Source organism: Neolamprologus brichardi, chromosome 16, assembly GCF_056152115.1.
Source record: "Neolamprologus brichardi isolate AB-2024 chromosome 16, ASM5615211v1, whole genome shotgun sequence".
NCBI classification, from domain to species: domain Eukaryota; kingdom Metazoa; phylum Chordata; class Actinopteri; order Cichliformes; family Cichlidae; genus Neolamprologus; species Neolamprologus brichardi.
In genome coordinates, this window is record NC_142119.1 from 7040508 (window position 1) to 7058077 (window position 17570).

A 17570-nucleotide genomic window follows, 5' to 3' on the forward strand; every position below is an offset into this window, starting at 1 on the left:
TTCGTGAAATGTTCTCTACAGTTACTTTGTTACTATGTTTTACTTATGTGGGTATCATTCCCTGTATGCCGAAATGCCTGAATTATGAAACTGAATTTCCTGGAGGAACTGACCCGAGGGATTAATAAAGTTTCATCTAATGTCATCAGTACAAACAATGGTGGCGAGAAACATAATATTAAATATTTCTATATAGTATCAACATCCCATGTAGAATCCTATGAGACATGCTTGATATCACATTCAAAAGACTCACAGAAAACTTGACCTCTGACCTTAAGATTCAACCTCATCTGAGGTGAGAAACATTTATGGTATAAATTTGAAAATCGTACATCGCCTCGTTCTAAACTTTTCGTGTTGTCCACGCCGCCCAGTGACGACAGAACTCTGCCAGGTTTTACAGACCGTGGTGTTTCTGTTACTGCTTTTTAAACCAAATCTTATAAACAGGGACCTGTAACAATAGTTTTCAACTTTGATGTTTAATGATATTTTTTTCAAAATGTGCCATTAAAAAAACACAAACAACAAAACTATGACTGCAGCTCCTCGCGGTGCCACATGAGGACGGTTTAAGTCACAGGTAAAAGAAACTTCACAGCTATAAAAAGCACATTTATTTTGCACCATGTTGTGTCTGTGAAGTCTTTAGTCTCTTCAGCTGGATTACCCTTCATAAAACTCTTGGTTGGATTTGTTATACATCCACCTGGTTACTGCAGTCAGGGACGCGGTTGCTTTGACGGACAACAGTAATTATATCAGATCCTCGTCTGCCCGGCTGGAGCTGTCCACTGTGTTTGGGGCATGTTAATAGATTATCTGACAGATATGATGATGCAGACCATCAAAGAAGTTTGTGTTTCTTTCTGTTACCAGCAGATCTGTGTGTCAGTTTGCTAACATTAGCTGACAGCTCGCCACTCCGTCCTTTCATCCTAATATGATGATGATGAACTTCTAGCTTCAAAAAGCCACATGACTGCACTCAAACTCTAACATGCATCCAAAAGTAATGGATATACGGCGCCAAATCACAACAACAGTCGCTTTATATTGTAAGGTAGACCCTACAATCCCAACAATCATATGTACTCTATGAGCAAGCACTTTGGTGACAGTGGGAAGGAAAAACTCCCTTTTAACCGGAAGAAACCTCCAGCAGAACCAGGCTCAGGGAGGGGCGGGGCCACCTGCTGCGACCGGCTGGGGAGAGAGAAGGAAGACGGGATAAAGACATGCTGTGGAATAATGTTGACCTCACAGTGGCTACATCTACCTGGGATGCTCCTGGGATGGATCCCACATTAGAGCTTGACTCAAGTCTTGCATGACATCATTAAGGTTATTTTTCTGTGTTAAGTTTCTTCAGGCCCAGAAAACATTTTACTTAAACCACCACTTTCATTTGTGGTCAAAAACAATTTAAATACATAAACATGAGAAAATTTGGAAAGACTGCATAATGTGAAACTGTACTGAATTTAAGCTTAAGTAGATAAACTCTTCAGAAAGACAGAGAGAGAGAACAAAGAGTGAATGATTACTGAAAGAAGAAGATGATGGATAAGAGAAAGAGACAGCTCAAAAATGCAGAAATAACACACGTGCATGAGTGTGTATGTAAGGAATCACTACACTGAATTTATTCTGAAACACACAGAACAGTGCAGTGTTTTAATTTGGACCGCGTGCCAGAAAAACTGTGGATTCAGTGTGTGAAACAGTTCATTAGAACAGTGAAAACACAGGCCAGCGTGCACACACACACACACACACACCAGTGAAAGCACACAACACAACTCGCACAGCCTGAGAAATGTGCTACTGTATGCCAACACACACTAATGTGTGTATGTAAATGACACGATAGCTGAGGTGAATTTGAACAGCAGAGTGTGTTCAAGGTCAGAGCTGTTTGCCAGTCTCAGTGTAAACACACAGAAACACAGCACTGTTTAATACTGGCCAAAAAAAAAATCCCTGAACCAATACACACACACACACACACACACACACACACACACACACACACATTCAGACACTGAGGACGATGCAAATGTGCACAGCTGCTTTAAACTCTCTATATTAGGACAAATATACCATCAAATATGCTTAAACTCTGATTTACATCACAAGTGTACATCAGATTTTGTCTCCATAACATCTGTAATACCTGGACAATGGCGATGATAGAAGCTGCACTGTAACGCGCACTCACAGGCAGAACCTTCCAGTAAGAAACAAAACAACCCTGAGGGACACGCGAGTAAAAAGAAGCAGAGAGACGAAGAAGAAAAGAGAAAAACGGGAGCAGAATACCCTCTAATTAAGTCAACTGGAGATGGCGAGATCATGGTTTTTGTTTATGTTTGTTTTCTCTCAGAGACGTTGTTTATTTCTTATGATCAATAAGCAGATTCGCTTCTTTACTGGACTCGGTGCAGATGACACGCCCACCTTTGATGCAGCTTTTACAGTAAAAAGAAAACCGAAACTAAAGAAAAGAATCAAGTCAGGAACACGTGAAACAGGCGTGCGTGTATCATTCACGCAGAGGGGACATGAACAAGCATGTTCCTGTAATGTTACACTCCTGAGGTCACCAAATGGACCTTTAGTTTGAAATCACTTCCTGTAGGTGAGAACTTGGCTTAAGGCACTTTGACGCGTTCTTCAGAACGTGCATGTTAGATACAAAGTGTCTATGTGAATGGCTGAATGAGGCATGTTGTGATTTCAGTTTATCTTAATAAAATGGAACTGAAGCTGAGGCCGGTGTCACCATACGGAGACGTCTTTGGGGAAGAAGCTAGACACTCCTGAACCTGAGACAGCATCAGGAGCGTCTCACCCGGGCTGAGGACACAAAGAGCTGGACTGATGCTCAGTGATCAGTGAGTGAAGTTTTTTTGGAAATCTCTGTCTGTGAAAGGTGTTTTCATCTTTTAGTGATTTCCTGTTTTATTTTGATAGTCTTCTGTCTCATGTGTGTTGTATATAGCATCACTTCCTGTGTTGTTTCCTGTTTGATTAGTTTCAGGTGTCGCCCTCCCCTGTATACACAGCCACGGTCTCCCTTTGTTCGCTGTCAGATTGTGTTTGTGATCCCGTTCAGTTCGCCCTGTTCCTCCAGAATGAACGTTCCTCTTTTGTTCATCCAGTTTGCTTCAGAAGTCTACTTTTGGGTCCAACTCACCACAACAACATGGCAGAGTTCAGATTTTTTCCTGTTGAGGTCTCTGCATTTAAACGACCCAGCGGGCCAAAGCCTCACAAAACAACCGCTCTCATATCAAATTATAGGACAACAGACAAGGACAAACAAACAGCCTTCAGGAGTGTGTGGCAGCACTCAGATCCACAGATGAATCATCTGCATTGTTGTCGATGCTACCACGTTTGGTGCTCGCAGCAGCAACAAGGTCAGCGCCACATGATTGAAGGGCAGTTATATAACATGCTAAACTCACCGTTAGATGCATAAATGGCGTTGGTCACCAGAGGGAGGTGAACGGTCTCAGCGGCCTGACCGTTCATCGGGCTCATCGGTGCAGAAAGGCCAGAGGAGCTGTCAAATGAGCGACTGGGTGATCCACCGTGTTGATCCTGAAACGGGGATGGAACAAAGACCGCTCAACACTTTCAAAATAAAATAAAAAAGGAGATCTGAATCATATTTTGTTGGATGAAGTCTGGGTGACGTGCTGGATTCTACTTGTTTTGTATGTGGACTGCATTTAAACGGAGAGGCGAGCAGTAGCGTGTGAGAGGTTTTCAAACACAATAAGACGCTGAGTGAAGCGAATCCGAGGGAGACACTCGAGAGACAGTACAGGGTCAAGGTGAAGGAGGGGACTGCATTTCCCATGCCCCCACAGGGTTAGAAGCACCTTCAGCACTGCTTCCTCTTTCAGTGTGTTGCACTGAAACCTCGATTATACGCTGTGCCGCCGCGAGTCCGCTCGAGTCCCGGTGACGTAAATTTCATCATCACATGGTGAGTGCGAGGGTCCATGTGGATGTGTGTGCAGAACATTACAATGCACCAACTATGCAGCAGACTTGAAGGGGACAGCGAAGTGTAACAGGAAGGACTGCCGGGCCGCCGGGTCTCCAGCGGCGTATGATGGTCGGATAACACTGTCACACCTCTCCCCTCAGAGAACAGCCCTCTGAGGGGCCGGCGCTATCAAACAAAGCATTGATTATACTGTCGATGTGTCTCGTTGTGCATGTATTATTTCTTTAGGAATTGAATTTGCATTTATTTGTCATTTGTGTTTGGGTGCAGAAAACTCTCTGGATTCATTAACATGCATGCATATGTATGCTGCTGCTGCTTTGAGATTCAGTGTACTCTGTTTCTTTGCTGTATTTGCCCCCTCTGCGTTGGATAATCCCCGCTCTCAAACAACAAAGGAGACATAACAACGCCCTGTGTGCAATAAATCCACCTTGTTGTCCTACTCTTGACCCCACACCCGGCTCCGGTCCCTCGCCCAGCCTCCTTCCAACTCCAACCCAGCCTATGCATCCAGCAGGCCCCCTTCCTGGCTCCCCCCCAGCATTCTTCCCATTAGTTAGTGTTATAGTGCAATCAGATTTCTCCTGACAAACATGCATCACCCTATGTCTGCGTTCTCTGTTTATTTTCATCATTAACTCCAATAATCATCAGTAACATCTTACTTAAAGACTTCATCCACCTCTCTGAATATGAAACCATTAGAAACCGACTTTGTTCACTCTGCTAAAGTAGAAAAACACGGCACACAGTCACACGGCACTTCTGCCACTGCCTCATTTTCTGTGCTCGTGGTTGTTTTTTCTAAGACTTTCCAAGGATGGGAGGAGCGCTGCTCTACAAACAGCATTTGAGCCAAACGAGAAAATCAAAGGACTAAAAATCAGGTGAAATTCACTGCATTGAGTTGCAGGTTTTTGGCGTTGGTGTTATTCTGCATGATGAGCAGCAACAGCAACAATCAACAGGGTGGATTTTTAAAATCTGCTTCTTGTTTTTTTGGGACGTCAGAAGGACCGATGGTCGAGAACAACGTCAGAGTATTCCCGCTGAACCTGCAGAACCATAGCGATGCAGGCAGAAGGTGTTTGGATGGGTCCTGTATTAAACGAGCAGCTGGATAAAGTGAGAGATTAGAGAGAGACAAACACAGCCAGAAGAACTGAGGGAGAGAAAATTACACGATTCAGGGAGGGGAAGATATAGTGCTGCACTTTTCTAACACTGAAAAGCATCAATGTTGAGTCCAGAAAAAGCTTTTAAGGTACAGTCTCTTATCTATCTGCCTTTATCATCACCCCCCCCGCCCCATTTTTAAGACAAAGTGGTGACGGTGCCTCTTTGATGCATCTCACTGCTTTCCTCGTCAGGTGATTGACAGGGAGGATGGCCTAAGCCCAGCAAGCCCAATCACACGGCTACATGCATGCATGAAACCAGCTTCCAGTTTATCCAACTAATGCACTAAATCCCACCTTAACAAGGCTGTTAACTGATATGATAAGTCCAGTTTTTTCATTTAAACTGCATCTGTGGCTCTACATACACACACCTTCTCTGAACGGCGTCTCTTCGTGTTGATTTGTGTCTCTGAGTGTGTTTTTGGAGTGCCTGTATGTGAGCACACTGCACAGCGTATATAGCTTTTTCAATAACCAGCAGGTCATCCGAAGGGTCATCCACATTTGAGCCCACAACCCTGGCTTTGTGCGTGCAAGGATTTCTACAGACGGACTACAGAGCTGCGGAAAAGGCACCGGCTGAAAAGCAGGCGAGATGAAAAGCGTCTCTTTCTCTTATAAAGAAAGGAGATACAGCTGAGTCAAGAACACTCTGTCAAACACACACAAACGTTAACGCTCTTTTGCTGCTGCCTCTGAAAGCAGAGAAGACACAGTGTGAGGAATGCAGGGGCTTTCAAACGTGGTGGAAGGCAGAGATAACACACAAGATAAATATATTACCGAGACATTTATATGCAGTCATGTGAAAAATGAAGTAGACCCAATGATTCAGTCGCCTGTAGCATCACCTTTAGCTGCAACAGCTGGAAGTAACAGTTTTCTGTGGGATTTTGTCGTCTCTCGCTTGACTGTGGAGGAAACGCTACATCGTGCTACAGCGTTTCATTGCATTGAGGTCTGCTGTCTCAAAGTTGTATCAGGGGGCTCAAACAGCACATCAGACACCTCCTACTGTCAGCAAGTGGAAAACTAGTTGGGCAAGGCTTTAGATGTCAGACATGAGGCCTCACGTTTGCCTCCAGAATACGGTGGTATACAGAGGACGACTCGATGACGCCGTGGTGTCCAGATCACCCCCTTCCACCACCGTGCTGACAGCATGAGGTGTCTGAGGTGCTGTTTGAGCCCCTTGATGCAACTGTTGTTGTGATTTGGTGCTGCATAAATAAAACTGGATCGAAGCTGTACCGGTTCAGTCGTTCTCTAATTATACGTAAAGTGTGTAACTTGCTGCCTGAGGCCTGAAGACTCTTGGGATGAATCTGCTGGGACATCCAGTCCCAGGAGAACTGTGGCGTTAACACACCTGGATGCTCCAGACCAGTCAACTCCTAAAACGTCTGCTTTTCAGTGTCTATTCTCTACATTTCAGTTATATGTTTAAGTTTGTTTGTCCATTCCATCCATGTAAAGCTTCACACCCACCCGAGAGAGTCCTTTTACCCCCAGGTTTCACAACGGCAGCTCTCTGTAACATTACACTTGGTCACTGTGTTACAGCAGCACAGAACAATGCTCTTTAATCCCTCCCTATCCTAATGAATACAGCTGGTGGACACAAATACAATAATTCTTTACTAATGATCAAACATATTTAAACCAGCACAAACATATCAGTTAGGGATATACAATACTATCTGAAAGAATTCATTATTGCCGTCAAGCAGACATCGGCCATCTATAAAGGCTTTAGTGCAGGTGTATTTGCTTTAGCCTGGTTAATCTACAGGTTGAGGAGCGTTATTTAAATTAAATGGCAGCACTGAAGAAGCTCATTTCCAAAGCCTTGTGAGGCCTCGGTAACATCTTCTGGTCTCTTACGACTGAAGCCTAAATATATTTATTTATTTTTCATGTTTTTACTTAAAAATAATATTAAAAGACTTGTTGATAATTGTTTTTCACATGACTAACTGCTCACTGGCTCATTAGTTTAGCTCGTCTATCTATTATATAAAACGACACACGTGGCAAAACCTGTACCTTTAAAGCTCTCAGCACCACCAGCTGGATGGTCCCTCTGACGTTGCCCTCCTGTGACATGGAGCGCCGGAGCGTCTCCATGGCCATGTGATTGGGGCGTCCCAGTAGAGACTCTCCATTTACAGCCACCAGCTGGTCATTGACGTGCAGGCGTCCATCCTGTAAAGCACAGAGCGGTTTGCTGATGTGTGCGTTTTCTACAGTTTGCATTGCAGATATGTCTTTGCATGAACTCTGCCTACAAGCACGGACATACGTGACAGCTACATGTTGAATATCATTTATTTACGCTGTGTGGTCTGACATTCTCTTTTCAGCACTGGCAGGAAATCACTGAGCTATGATGGAGAGCTCACACAGACGCTCGCTCACACACACCTGTGGCCTTCACTGAGTGCGTCTGTGAGGTTAAACCAGCCAAAATGACTTAAACCCTGCACACACACATTCTCAAGGCTGTCTGACTTAACGCAGTCTCCACCTCATCGACCGAGACCTCCGTCAGCTCAGTCTGCCTGACTGCATCGGCAAGATATTTACAATTCCTCTGCAGCAGGCCCTTTCCATCTATTCCCGTCTGTTTGTGCACAAACACTAACAGCTGCGCCCAGTGCGACGGTGTGTGTGCATGCGCCGGTCAAACAGAGAAGAAGAGGTCAAAGATTAGCGGAGCAGGATCACAACCAGGCCTCAGATGAGAGTCTTGTGTTCAAAGATGTCCACGTGGGATGAGACTCATTTTCTGTTCATTTACACTGTGATTGGAGCAAAAGAAAACATCGCACTGTACGGATAAAGTGATTTACATGAGTGTATGTATGTATGGGAATACTGTGTCACCTTGTAGGCAGCTCCTCCGTGTATGATGGATTTGATGAAGATTCCCAGATCCTCTCCTGTCTCCCTGGACTTGTTCCCTTTGAGGCTGACGCCGAGCCCCGCCGAGCCGGTGTCGTTGAGGGGCACCTCAAACATGAGCTGCTCCTTTCCATTCTCTGAGACCACGCTCGGCACGCGGGACACCTCGTCCCTCTGGAAGCGACAGAGAGTAATGGAGGCAGAAGAGGCGAGATGGGGATGATGAAGGGAAAGGGTTGGGAACGGGGTGAAGGCGGGAGGGAGAGGGTTAGCTCATTGAGCTTCAACAGTCTTCAAAAGCTAAACTAAAAGCTTTTCCACTTGAGAGAAACTACCAGGTGCTTTTGAACTTCAAATTTCTCTCTACATATAAAAAAATTGTAGTCAGAGTATAAAAAGTTTAAAAGAAAGGAGCCTTTTGGACCGCCTGCTTTTATATACCCACTTTTTTTTGCTCTCAAGTCTGCAATATCAATAAAATGACCTGCGCATTTTCACAAGGTAATTGGAGAAGACGACAAACACAGAAAGCAGGAAGAGCAGAGTGAATATAATGAGGAAAGATGGTGAAAGGCTGAAATCAGAAGCAAAGACAGACCATATACATAAAAACTATCATAAAGCCAGAAAGCAAAAGGAAAAAAATATTATGAAGAGAGAGAGATGTGGCAGTAATGACTGAGTGTGAGTTAGTGGCACAAAGACTGTGAATAAAGACAGCGAGCAGATACTGACAGTCAAAATTATGACTGTGATGGCTCAGCGGGAGAGAGCGAGCTGAGCTTCACAGCATCTGGATTATACTGTTTACATGATCCTAAGAGGAACAACAGGTAAACAGTAGTTTTTTATTTTTCCAGAGTTTCAACAAACTCACAAAAGTTGTGAAACCACAGCTGAGCTGATGTCAGGGATGGACGGTGACAGTGACATTCATAATCAATTAAACCTGCAAAGCTACAGTTCATCTCACACCTGCACATATAACCGACAACACAACACAAACATGTCATGTTTACGCACGGAAGATCCACCATCATCCCCAGCATCATCATCGTCATCATCGATTGAGAGACAACAGGAGGATGATTGTTGTACGTAGGTCTAGGTTCAAGTTAAAAACAGCAGTTCAGCTGATATCTGATCACTTATTTTCACTAATCATGGTGGCTAAAGCAACCTGTCCTGTATGTCAACATGCAAACATTTCTTCATGCAGGAAACGAGAAATCGTCCTCCCATAATCAGCGATGCCACAGTGAAAAAGCCCACAGCTAAATCCACATTTGTAAAATCTCATCTGCTCCAACAGGTCAAGAAAACAGACAGATCAGAAAACGATGACGTCAAATTCACTCTGCATGAACAAACCTCACAGCTGGAGTAAATCACCAGGAAGAACGTCACACCTAATTTCCAAAACTAAAAACACACATTTTATCCAAGCACGGCGTTTACAGATTCATGTTGCGCAAATTCTCCTCATCGTTATTCGTTTTAGACTCGTTTACACCAACGTCCTCCAAAAAGGACCGAACAACAAACCCAGAAAACTGGAAATTCATTCGGCTGCTTTTTGATCGATCATTTCACGTGCAGTCGTCTTTAACTTGTGACCCTATCAGACAATAAAAGGTTGTAAAATCCTGATTTCAGCAGCACATGCAGCGTGATGACATCATAAATGTGCTAATGAGCACAGATGTCACTGGAGCAGACTTTAGCAGCTTTCTGCACTGAGGACAGAGACGGTACATCTTCATACATATCTGTGCGTGTGACATCTCACCTACAGCAGAACATTTAGCACAATCTGCAGAAAACCCACAATACATATGCATTAGCATTTAGCCAACAGACACACAGGCCTGGTTTATTCTAATCGTATCTGATGCAGGGACGCTTTTTAATGACAGTGTGTGTGCGTGTGTGTTTCCTGTTGCATGAAAGTTTCAGTGGCTGCAACTTTGTGTCGTCTCTCTCCATGACTGTCTATACTTTCACATAAATTACTGCATTGATTTGTCTGTTTACACTATATATCTGTGAGTGAGTCCATGTCTGTGTGTATGTGGCTCTGCACACACATGCATAAGTCAGCCTGAGTCTGCCTCTGTGTGTTTGTTTGGGTCAGCAGTGTCAGCTTTAGACACTGTTTGTCTGTGGGGATTGTAGGTTTAACAGCGTTAAGCCGACAAAAAGTCCTCGACTCTGCAGAAAACTGTTTTCCCTGCTGGAAAAACTTCCCCATCAGACTGACTGTCCAGACCTGATAGGAAGCTTTCCGACCTTGGAAAGAACTTCAAAACACCCAGAAGAGGAATGTTAGCTACTTTCAGCACATAATTACAGTGAGGATTCATTAGGCTCCAAAAGTCCATCCAAAGCAATGCTCGTGGTTTGGCAACTTTTCAGTTTTTCCGCCGCAGCTAAAATGTTTTTATTCGGCTGATTTCGCCGCGTCCCTTTGTTATTTGTGATTTCTCAAGCTCGGCACAGAACAGAGCAAATGTCCAAATTAATTTAGAGCAGAGGATGGATGTTATACTGCAGCATTTCTCAGATAGGGTGGGGAGACCAGGACCACCCACAACGGTGTGAGACGTTTTATGGAACCTGACAAAAATATGCAAATGTATGCAAAGATGGTTTCTGGGTGAGGAATTCGATTTCCCATAAAAATAAGGAGCAAGCGCATCCTCAGAGAACGGAGGCTTTAACAGGTAGTGAGATAAAAAAAACAAAATCACCAAAATTTAATCGAACATTTCTATTATTTCACCTTCGTCACTATGAGTGGCGGCTATATTCACATGCACTACAATAATAAACACGAGTTTATAACGCGCTGACGTTTGTAGCCACGCAAAGGTCTTTGCTCCTTAAACTCTATCAAATCCATCCACTTACAGGAAAAGCTGTTTGCATAGCTCGCTCCTCGTGCTGGTCATTTTACGTTTAAATGGGTTGCCACGACGATGGATCAACAAGAGGACAAGCTATTAAAAAGGCTTCATTGGTGTGTTTGTGTGTGCTTTTTTTTATTAAACTGAGCCGTGAAAACATGACAGAGAGAATGATGGAGAGACGCATTATGTGAAAACGAGTGTGAACAGTGCGCTGCTTCACCTTTAAAGGACAGATGAACTGTTAGCCAGAGCGAGAGCCGCACAAAGATTAAAACACTATCAGGAGCGCGAGGTAAGACGAGCGGCGATCATAATTTTGGTTATCGGCTGTGTTTGATCTGCTTTCACACTCGGCAGTATAAATTGTGCCGTTCCTCTATCTGGGTGCGTGTTTGCTTTTAATGAGAATGGTGCACAGATGCCCTTCCACCCAGCCATGCTGAGGCTCTGTGAGTGTGTGTGGACAGCCCCATGCCGTGTGAATCACTGCCCATGGATCCATTTTACAACAGTGGCCGTGTACTTAAACGTGGCGTTGTGACTACACAAGCATGCATACACACAAACAGCTGAGGTAAGTACTCCCAGGGACCACACCTGACATTATGGGCCGTGCTTCTGACTTATGAAAATAGCTGTCCCATCACTGACCGCTCAGGATGGGCTCCTGTTGTCCAACCCCCCCACAGCCTATTCTTCCCTAATGGTTGGAGTAAGAGCAGCAGAGGAAACCCCCACAGCCCCGTCTTAGTGAGACAAAGAAGCATTTACAATCGTACAGAGACAGGAAGATGATGAGGAGTGACAACAAAGAGGAAGCTGTGGAGGTTAACATGTCTGTGTGAAAGAAAGGAAACCACTTGACGTCCACGACACATTTAATATACAGAACAAATCTCTGCAGAGAGGCTGGTTGGAATCAGGCAGTGTACTCTGGCTCATATCTGCCCATCGCTGCCGTTCAACAAGTAAAGTAATGCTGCTAATAAGGATTTCCCAATTAAAGGTCTGCACATGCAGGGCAAGCTGGCATGTAGGTGATGTGAAATCCACAGCAGGTGTTGGCGGCACAGGGTTTGTTTTCCAAGCTTACAAGTGGTCACGGGCCATCGTGTTACATTACGGGTCCGCGGTGCGAGCCGGGCAGCCTTCTGTTCATGTGCCGAGGATCCCCACATGAACACAGAATTGCTTTTTGGCAACGGCCGACAGCAGAGTCGCAGCTGCCGTTTTCCACACATCAACACGTTAAAGAAAATACTTTACATGTCAGGCTGCACTGAGGACCTCTGACTGGAAGTAGGGAATGTGCTGATCCCCTTTAATTTTCTCAAAAATCAACAGTTTGGCTTATAATCCGGTGACCTTATGTATGAATTCTGGTTGTGCTCACTGACCTCGAACCGATTTTATGTGGTACACGGCGCTCAAAAATCTGTCAAAAATGTTTTAGTGCGACTTTGGTAAGCTACAAAGCCGCACCGCTTGATGGATTGTTGGAGCATTGCGGCTACCGTAGTCAGGCGCCAACTTCAGTGAGGAGATAATCCATCCACAATACGAGGTTAGTCATTAATATACTGCAACAACATGGGAATAGAGCAGCTGTGAGAGAATTCAACATTAATGAATCAATGGTACAGAAGTGGAGGAAGCAAGAAGAACGAGTTGAGTAAAGTTTGACTTATCTGACTGTTTTGTTTCGATTAATGCGCCTTATAATCCGGTACTTAAGTTAACTTATATGCACAGTCAGAGGAGTCGCCCCCTGCTGGCCAAAAGACAGAATGCAGGTTTAAAGGCTTTAGTTTTCAGACATGGAAACTTAACGTAGGGTTCTGCTTGAATGAATAATGTATGAGAGATGTGAATGACATCATCAGAGGCTGTGCACAAAGCTCAGTGCACGTGCACTTTCATCTGACCACGCAGGCTACCCGCATGTCAGCAAATGAGTACGACCTCAGAATAAAGACCGTATCTTTGAGTAACCGCGCTGATCCCCACTGGATCGACACAACTGACATGTGCGAGTATGTGTGACACTCGTGTGCAGAGGCGTTCGAGTCACAGCAGTGTGGTCGAAAGGAAAAATGATGATGAAGCTGCTAAACCTTCAATAAACACCAGCGAGATGTCACATGAGACAGAAAAAAAGAGGAAAGAGATGTGATACCCTTCTCGGCTGCTCTCCACTGGGATGATGGCAGCTCCTGCAGAGACACCAAGCTGCCGAGGAGCTTGTGTGTGTACATGTGTGTGAGTGTGTGTGCATACACAGGTCTCTGAGGGTGTAACAGATGGGGGATCTACTGTAGAGACTCTGTGAGGTCACATTGGTGACAATATCAGTGAGACGTAACACACACACACACACACACACACACACACACACACACACACACACAGAAATACAACAGACTGCAAAGACTGCAGCGGTGATGGATGAGGGATTATCAGAATGAGGAAACTGTTCAATAAAGTTGTTTTGTTTTGAATGTGCTCCGTCACCAGTTGCTAACTGTTTACTGATTTAAATGTCACTGTGTGTCTGTGTGAGTGTGGAGCATCTGCTGCTAAAAAAAAAGCATGTTTCCTGTTGTGGAAAGGAGACGAGCAAAGAGAAGACGGCCGTGGAGCTCGACGAAGAGCAGATGACAAAAGCAGAACGACACAACGAGCCTGCAGGAATCAAATGTCGACCAATCAGCCCCACAGATTTCTATCCAAAGTGCACTCGTGAATGGTTTGAATTCATATTGTCATCTACTGTGTCAAGCATACATGCTTAAGAGGTGGGGGACATGAATACTGAGACGCAATCCCCAGTTCTGGATTGTATTTACCACGACGGGAAGCTTTCACCTCACTCAGAAAGATGTTTTCTTGGCTTTTTGACTTGTTAAACAGAAACGTTCCCAAAGGTCCACTTTGATGTTTAATCTAGCTGGAGCCATTCAAAGCATACTTTTATGAAATCACTGCGAGTTTGAACACAACAGGGGTTTATGTTTGCAATTTTACACATATTTCACAGATTGGGATCAATTTACACGACTCGTCACATCCACAGCTTACTCTGGACTCCTTTATGTTTCAACCCACTGAGTCATCTTTAAGCATCATTTTTCAGTGCACATTCTGCAAACCACAAACCCGACTAAAACATGAACGTCGTGAAAGCACGCAGCACATTGAGGAGGGGAGGAAACAAAGTCACTAGCACGCTGTCAGCAATTCCTGTAGTTTCTCTACGGCAGGGGTGCCAAACATAAGGCCCGAGGGCCAGAAACAGACCAGCACAGATTCCAGTCCAGCTCTCTGGATGGCTTTGGAAATTGTGCAGAGGGGCAAAAATTTTGGACTCTTGTTTTACACCTTTTCCTGCTGATAAAGACCTTACACCAGAGTAATTAAATAATAGATAAACAACTATTCAATAAATGGGTCCACAGTTTTTTAATGGTGATTTTTGTAAATTAAGAGAAACTTCCTGCTTTATAATCAGCGGACAGTCAAAGAAATAAGCTGCTAGAACTACTTCTTTAACCTGTGAGACCCAAACCATCAAAAAATAGCTCAAAAATTTAGATTCTTTGGAACTGAGATGTTTATGAACCCTTATAACAAAATCCCCATTTATTTATTTTTTTATTATATATTTCTTGTATCACATTTGATGCATTGGGTGTTTTTTGTAACTTTTTGTTAACAACAGTGTTAATTTTAGACAAAAAAAAAAAGAGTTTTGTTCATAACATTTTGAAACTATGGCAAGTACTGATCATGTTGAAGAGACAGAGGTCTCAGAAACTCGTGTAACCCTAAAATGACAGAGTCGTGCTCACAGTTCCTTCATGTATTGCAGCAGCATTTCTCTAACATGTAAAGAAACAGAGACGTGCTGGTGAAACTTCTTTTTAATGTGTAGTTAAACTGCTTCACTCTGACACACAGAGGAGTTTCAAGCTCTCATTTTCATAACAACTCTTTGCAGGTGAATTGGACGAACCACACAACCTTATTGGCAAGTTGTTGATCATCAGACACAGGTTGGTTCAAGCCACGTAACCCAAAGCCTCAAAATATGGATTATATTATGATTTCATGATCATGCATGGCTCCAGCTGCCCTGCTCTCTGCTGCAGGATTCATCACTGTTGCAATGAAGAAAAAGGAAAGCTGAAAGACGTTTACCTATTTTACTTTATGACCCAAAACGTTTTAGAGGCCTTTATCAAACTGGCAAAGGGTAAACGAGGAAGTCGTCAGTGACATGCATGAAAAAATAAACTGAACAAAAGAAGGGGAGGGAGGGAGGGAGGGAGAGAGAGGGAGGTGTGAAAAGTCTGGAAGCAGAAAAGAGCATCTTTGTCTCAAACATTAGTTTCAAGACACTAGCCAACTCAGCAGGCGTATGCTTGTTCATGTGCAGAGAAAATTAAAGAAAAAACATTGCTTTATGTTGTTCGTGTGTGTGTGTGTGTGTGTGTGCCCGTACAGAGAGCCAACACAGCAGGATGTACACTTGCTATACTGTGGAATGTGTATTAAGATGATTTTATTTCACAGAAAAGTGACTTTGAGTAAGAATGTGTGTGTGTGTGTGAGTGTGTGTGTGTGAGAGAGTGTGTGTGTGTGTGTGTGTGTGTGAGTGTAGAGCTGGTGTAATGTCTTTGTTCTACAGCAAGCGCACGCATTAGCACAGAGCACCAGATGGTGGGCTAAAATGAGACAACGGAAGAGGGGGAGGAGAAGATAGACAAGATCCTTCCATCATTTCATCATCATCCTTCGACTGTTTCCTCTCCAGAAACACAAACACACTGACATAAATAAAAGAAATCGGAAACTTCAGTCATATCAGTTTTAACAACGATGCAGGACGCTTTAGAAAATAGCTGGAACTGTGTGGAAAGAGTTTTACACGACTCCGGGTGTTTTTGTGCTTCTGATGATGACGGTGCAACGTTGTTTCTTTACATTAAATCCTTTGATTCCTAACGAGTGATGGGAAATATTAAATACATGATGTAAGACTTTATTATCCGGCCCACGACACAAGGTGTAATTCCCCTTTAATTAAGTGGAATTTCAAGGAATTTGAAATTGCAATGTAATTATATTTACCTATAAATACATGAAGGCAGGCACACTAGAACAAGACAGGTTTGTACAGGAGTAAATGTAAGTAATATCACATACTGCATAACATCACATATTTCACAATTATCCTGTAAGTACATTTAAGTTGTGCCTAATTTCTGGTTCTTTTACGGGAAGTACACGTAAGTCATTCTCAGTACTGCATAATTTCTTGGAAAAACATCATTTCGCCATCTTACACATACTTGTACATACTCTGTACTGTGTGGAGGTTTGTTCCAGGAAAGGAGACGCTTCTTGACTTTGCTCCCTGGTAGGTCACACAGACACTTCAAACTTTCATGGTATTTATTTTTTATTGTTGGAAAGGGAGAACTTCAACATCAACATATGTAACGCACACTTACCCTGTAAGATGGGAAAGGCTGCTTGGTTTTACCATAAATTTTCACACAATTGTTCCATTGTTTCTTATTCTGGTGCTCCTGCCTTTAAGCATTTGTAGGCAAATATAATTACATTGTAATTTCAAATAATAAACCTTTAAAGTCCATTTAATTACAGGAGAATTACACTCTTAGTTGCAAACAGTACTAGAAAGTGTTACCAGAGCAGAGCAACAGATAAAAAAATAATTACGATTGTAACAAAAACACCACGCTCATAGATTCTTGATACTTTGATTCTTTGAGCAGTTATTTTGTTTATTGTTGCACACATTTTTTTAAATTATTATTTATTTTATTAATTGTTTTTAAAAAATTTTTATTAACTTCTGAAATAATTTTTTGGGGGTTTTGTTTCTCTACTGTAACTCTGTTTTTCCCCATCAGCATTAACCCCGTCTTTAATATGAACTTTGACCTTCTGATGATATTTCTAAATGATCTGTAATTCTGCCGCTACCTTTCTGACCCGGCCTGTAAACCATCCACTCTGTCACACTGTACAATGCACTAATTAAACACAGAGACGGGCACTTTAAAAGCACTAGTCCCTTTTAAAAACTCTCACCGCTGAAACAGCTGCGCTTGATGACTACCACCGCCCTGAAATCCCTCGCCCGCACATCCACACGCTGTTCTACACTTCAGCACATTAAAATTTCAATCGAGGAGTGTGTTCACAGCTCCATTATGCAAAACTGTAACTGTATTTGCTGCTCTTGAAAAGTGTTGTGACTGCTGAATAAATACCACCAGCTGTTAATTAGACAGAGGTGAATTCTAGTGGGGTGGACGGCCTGACAGGACAAGTGAAGGAGACAGAGAGAGACATTTGAGGGGAGAAAGGAGAGGGAGGCAGAGGAGAAACTCTATGAAATACTGCACATTCAAAAGGGCGAAACGACACCCACACAGGCCAAACTGAGCAAAAGTGAAAGCGTGTCCCAGTTTCTGTGTCAGCAGTCCAAACAAACTCACACATTTCTGTTTATTC

At 43.3% G+C, this 17570-nt stretch overlaps 1 protein-coding gene across 4 annotated transcripts in view; it reads right to left on the reverse strand.

Annotated features, from left to right (window-relative positions):
* The window catches only part of LOC102784822 (partitioning defective 3 homolog B-like), a 214020-nt gene that overhangs the window by 111612 nt on the left and 84838 nt on the right, over positions 1-17570 (reverse strand). For all 4 annotated transcript variants that reach the window (XM_087830172.1, XM_087830171.1, XM_087830174.1 and 1 more), the window contains 3 exons: positions 8098-8289; positions 7258-7416; positions 3477-3612 (listed from right to left, as the gene is read on the reverse strand). In XM_087830172.1, the coding sequence (XP_087686298.1) occupies positions 3477-3612; positions 7258-7416; positions 8098-8289 (487 nt within the window). The remainder of the gene's footprint in view (positions 1-3476; positions 3613-7257; positions 7417-8097; positions 8290-17570) is intronic.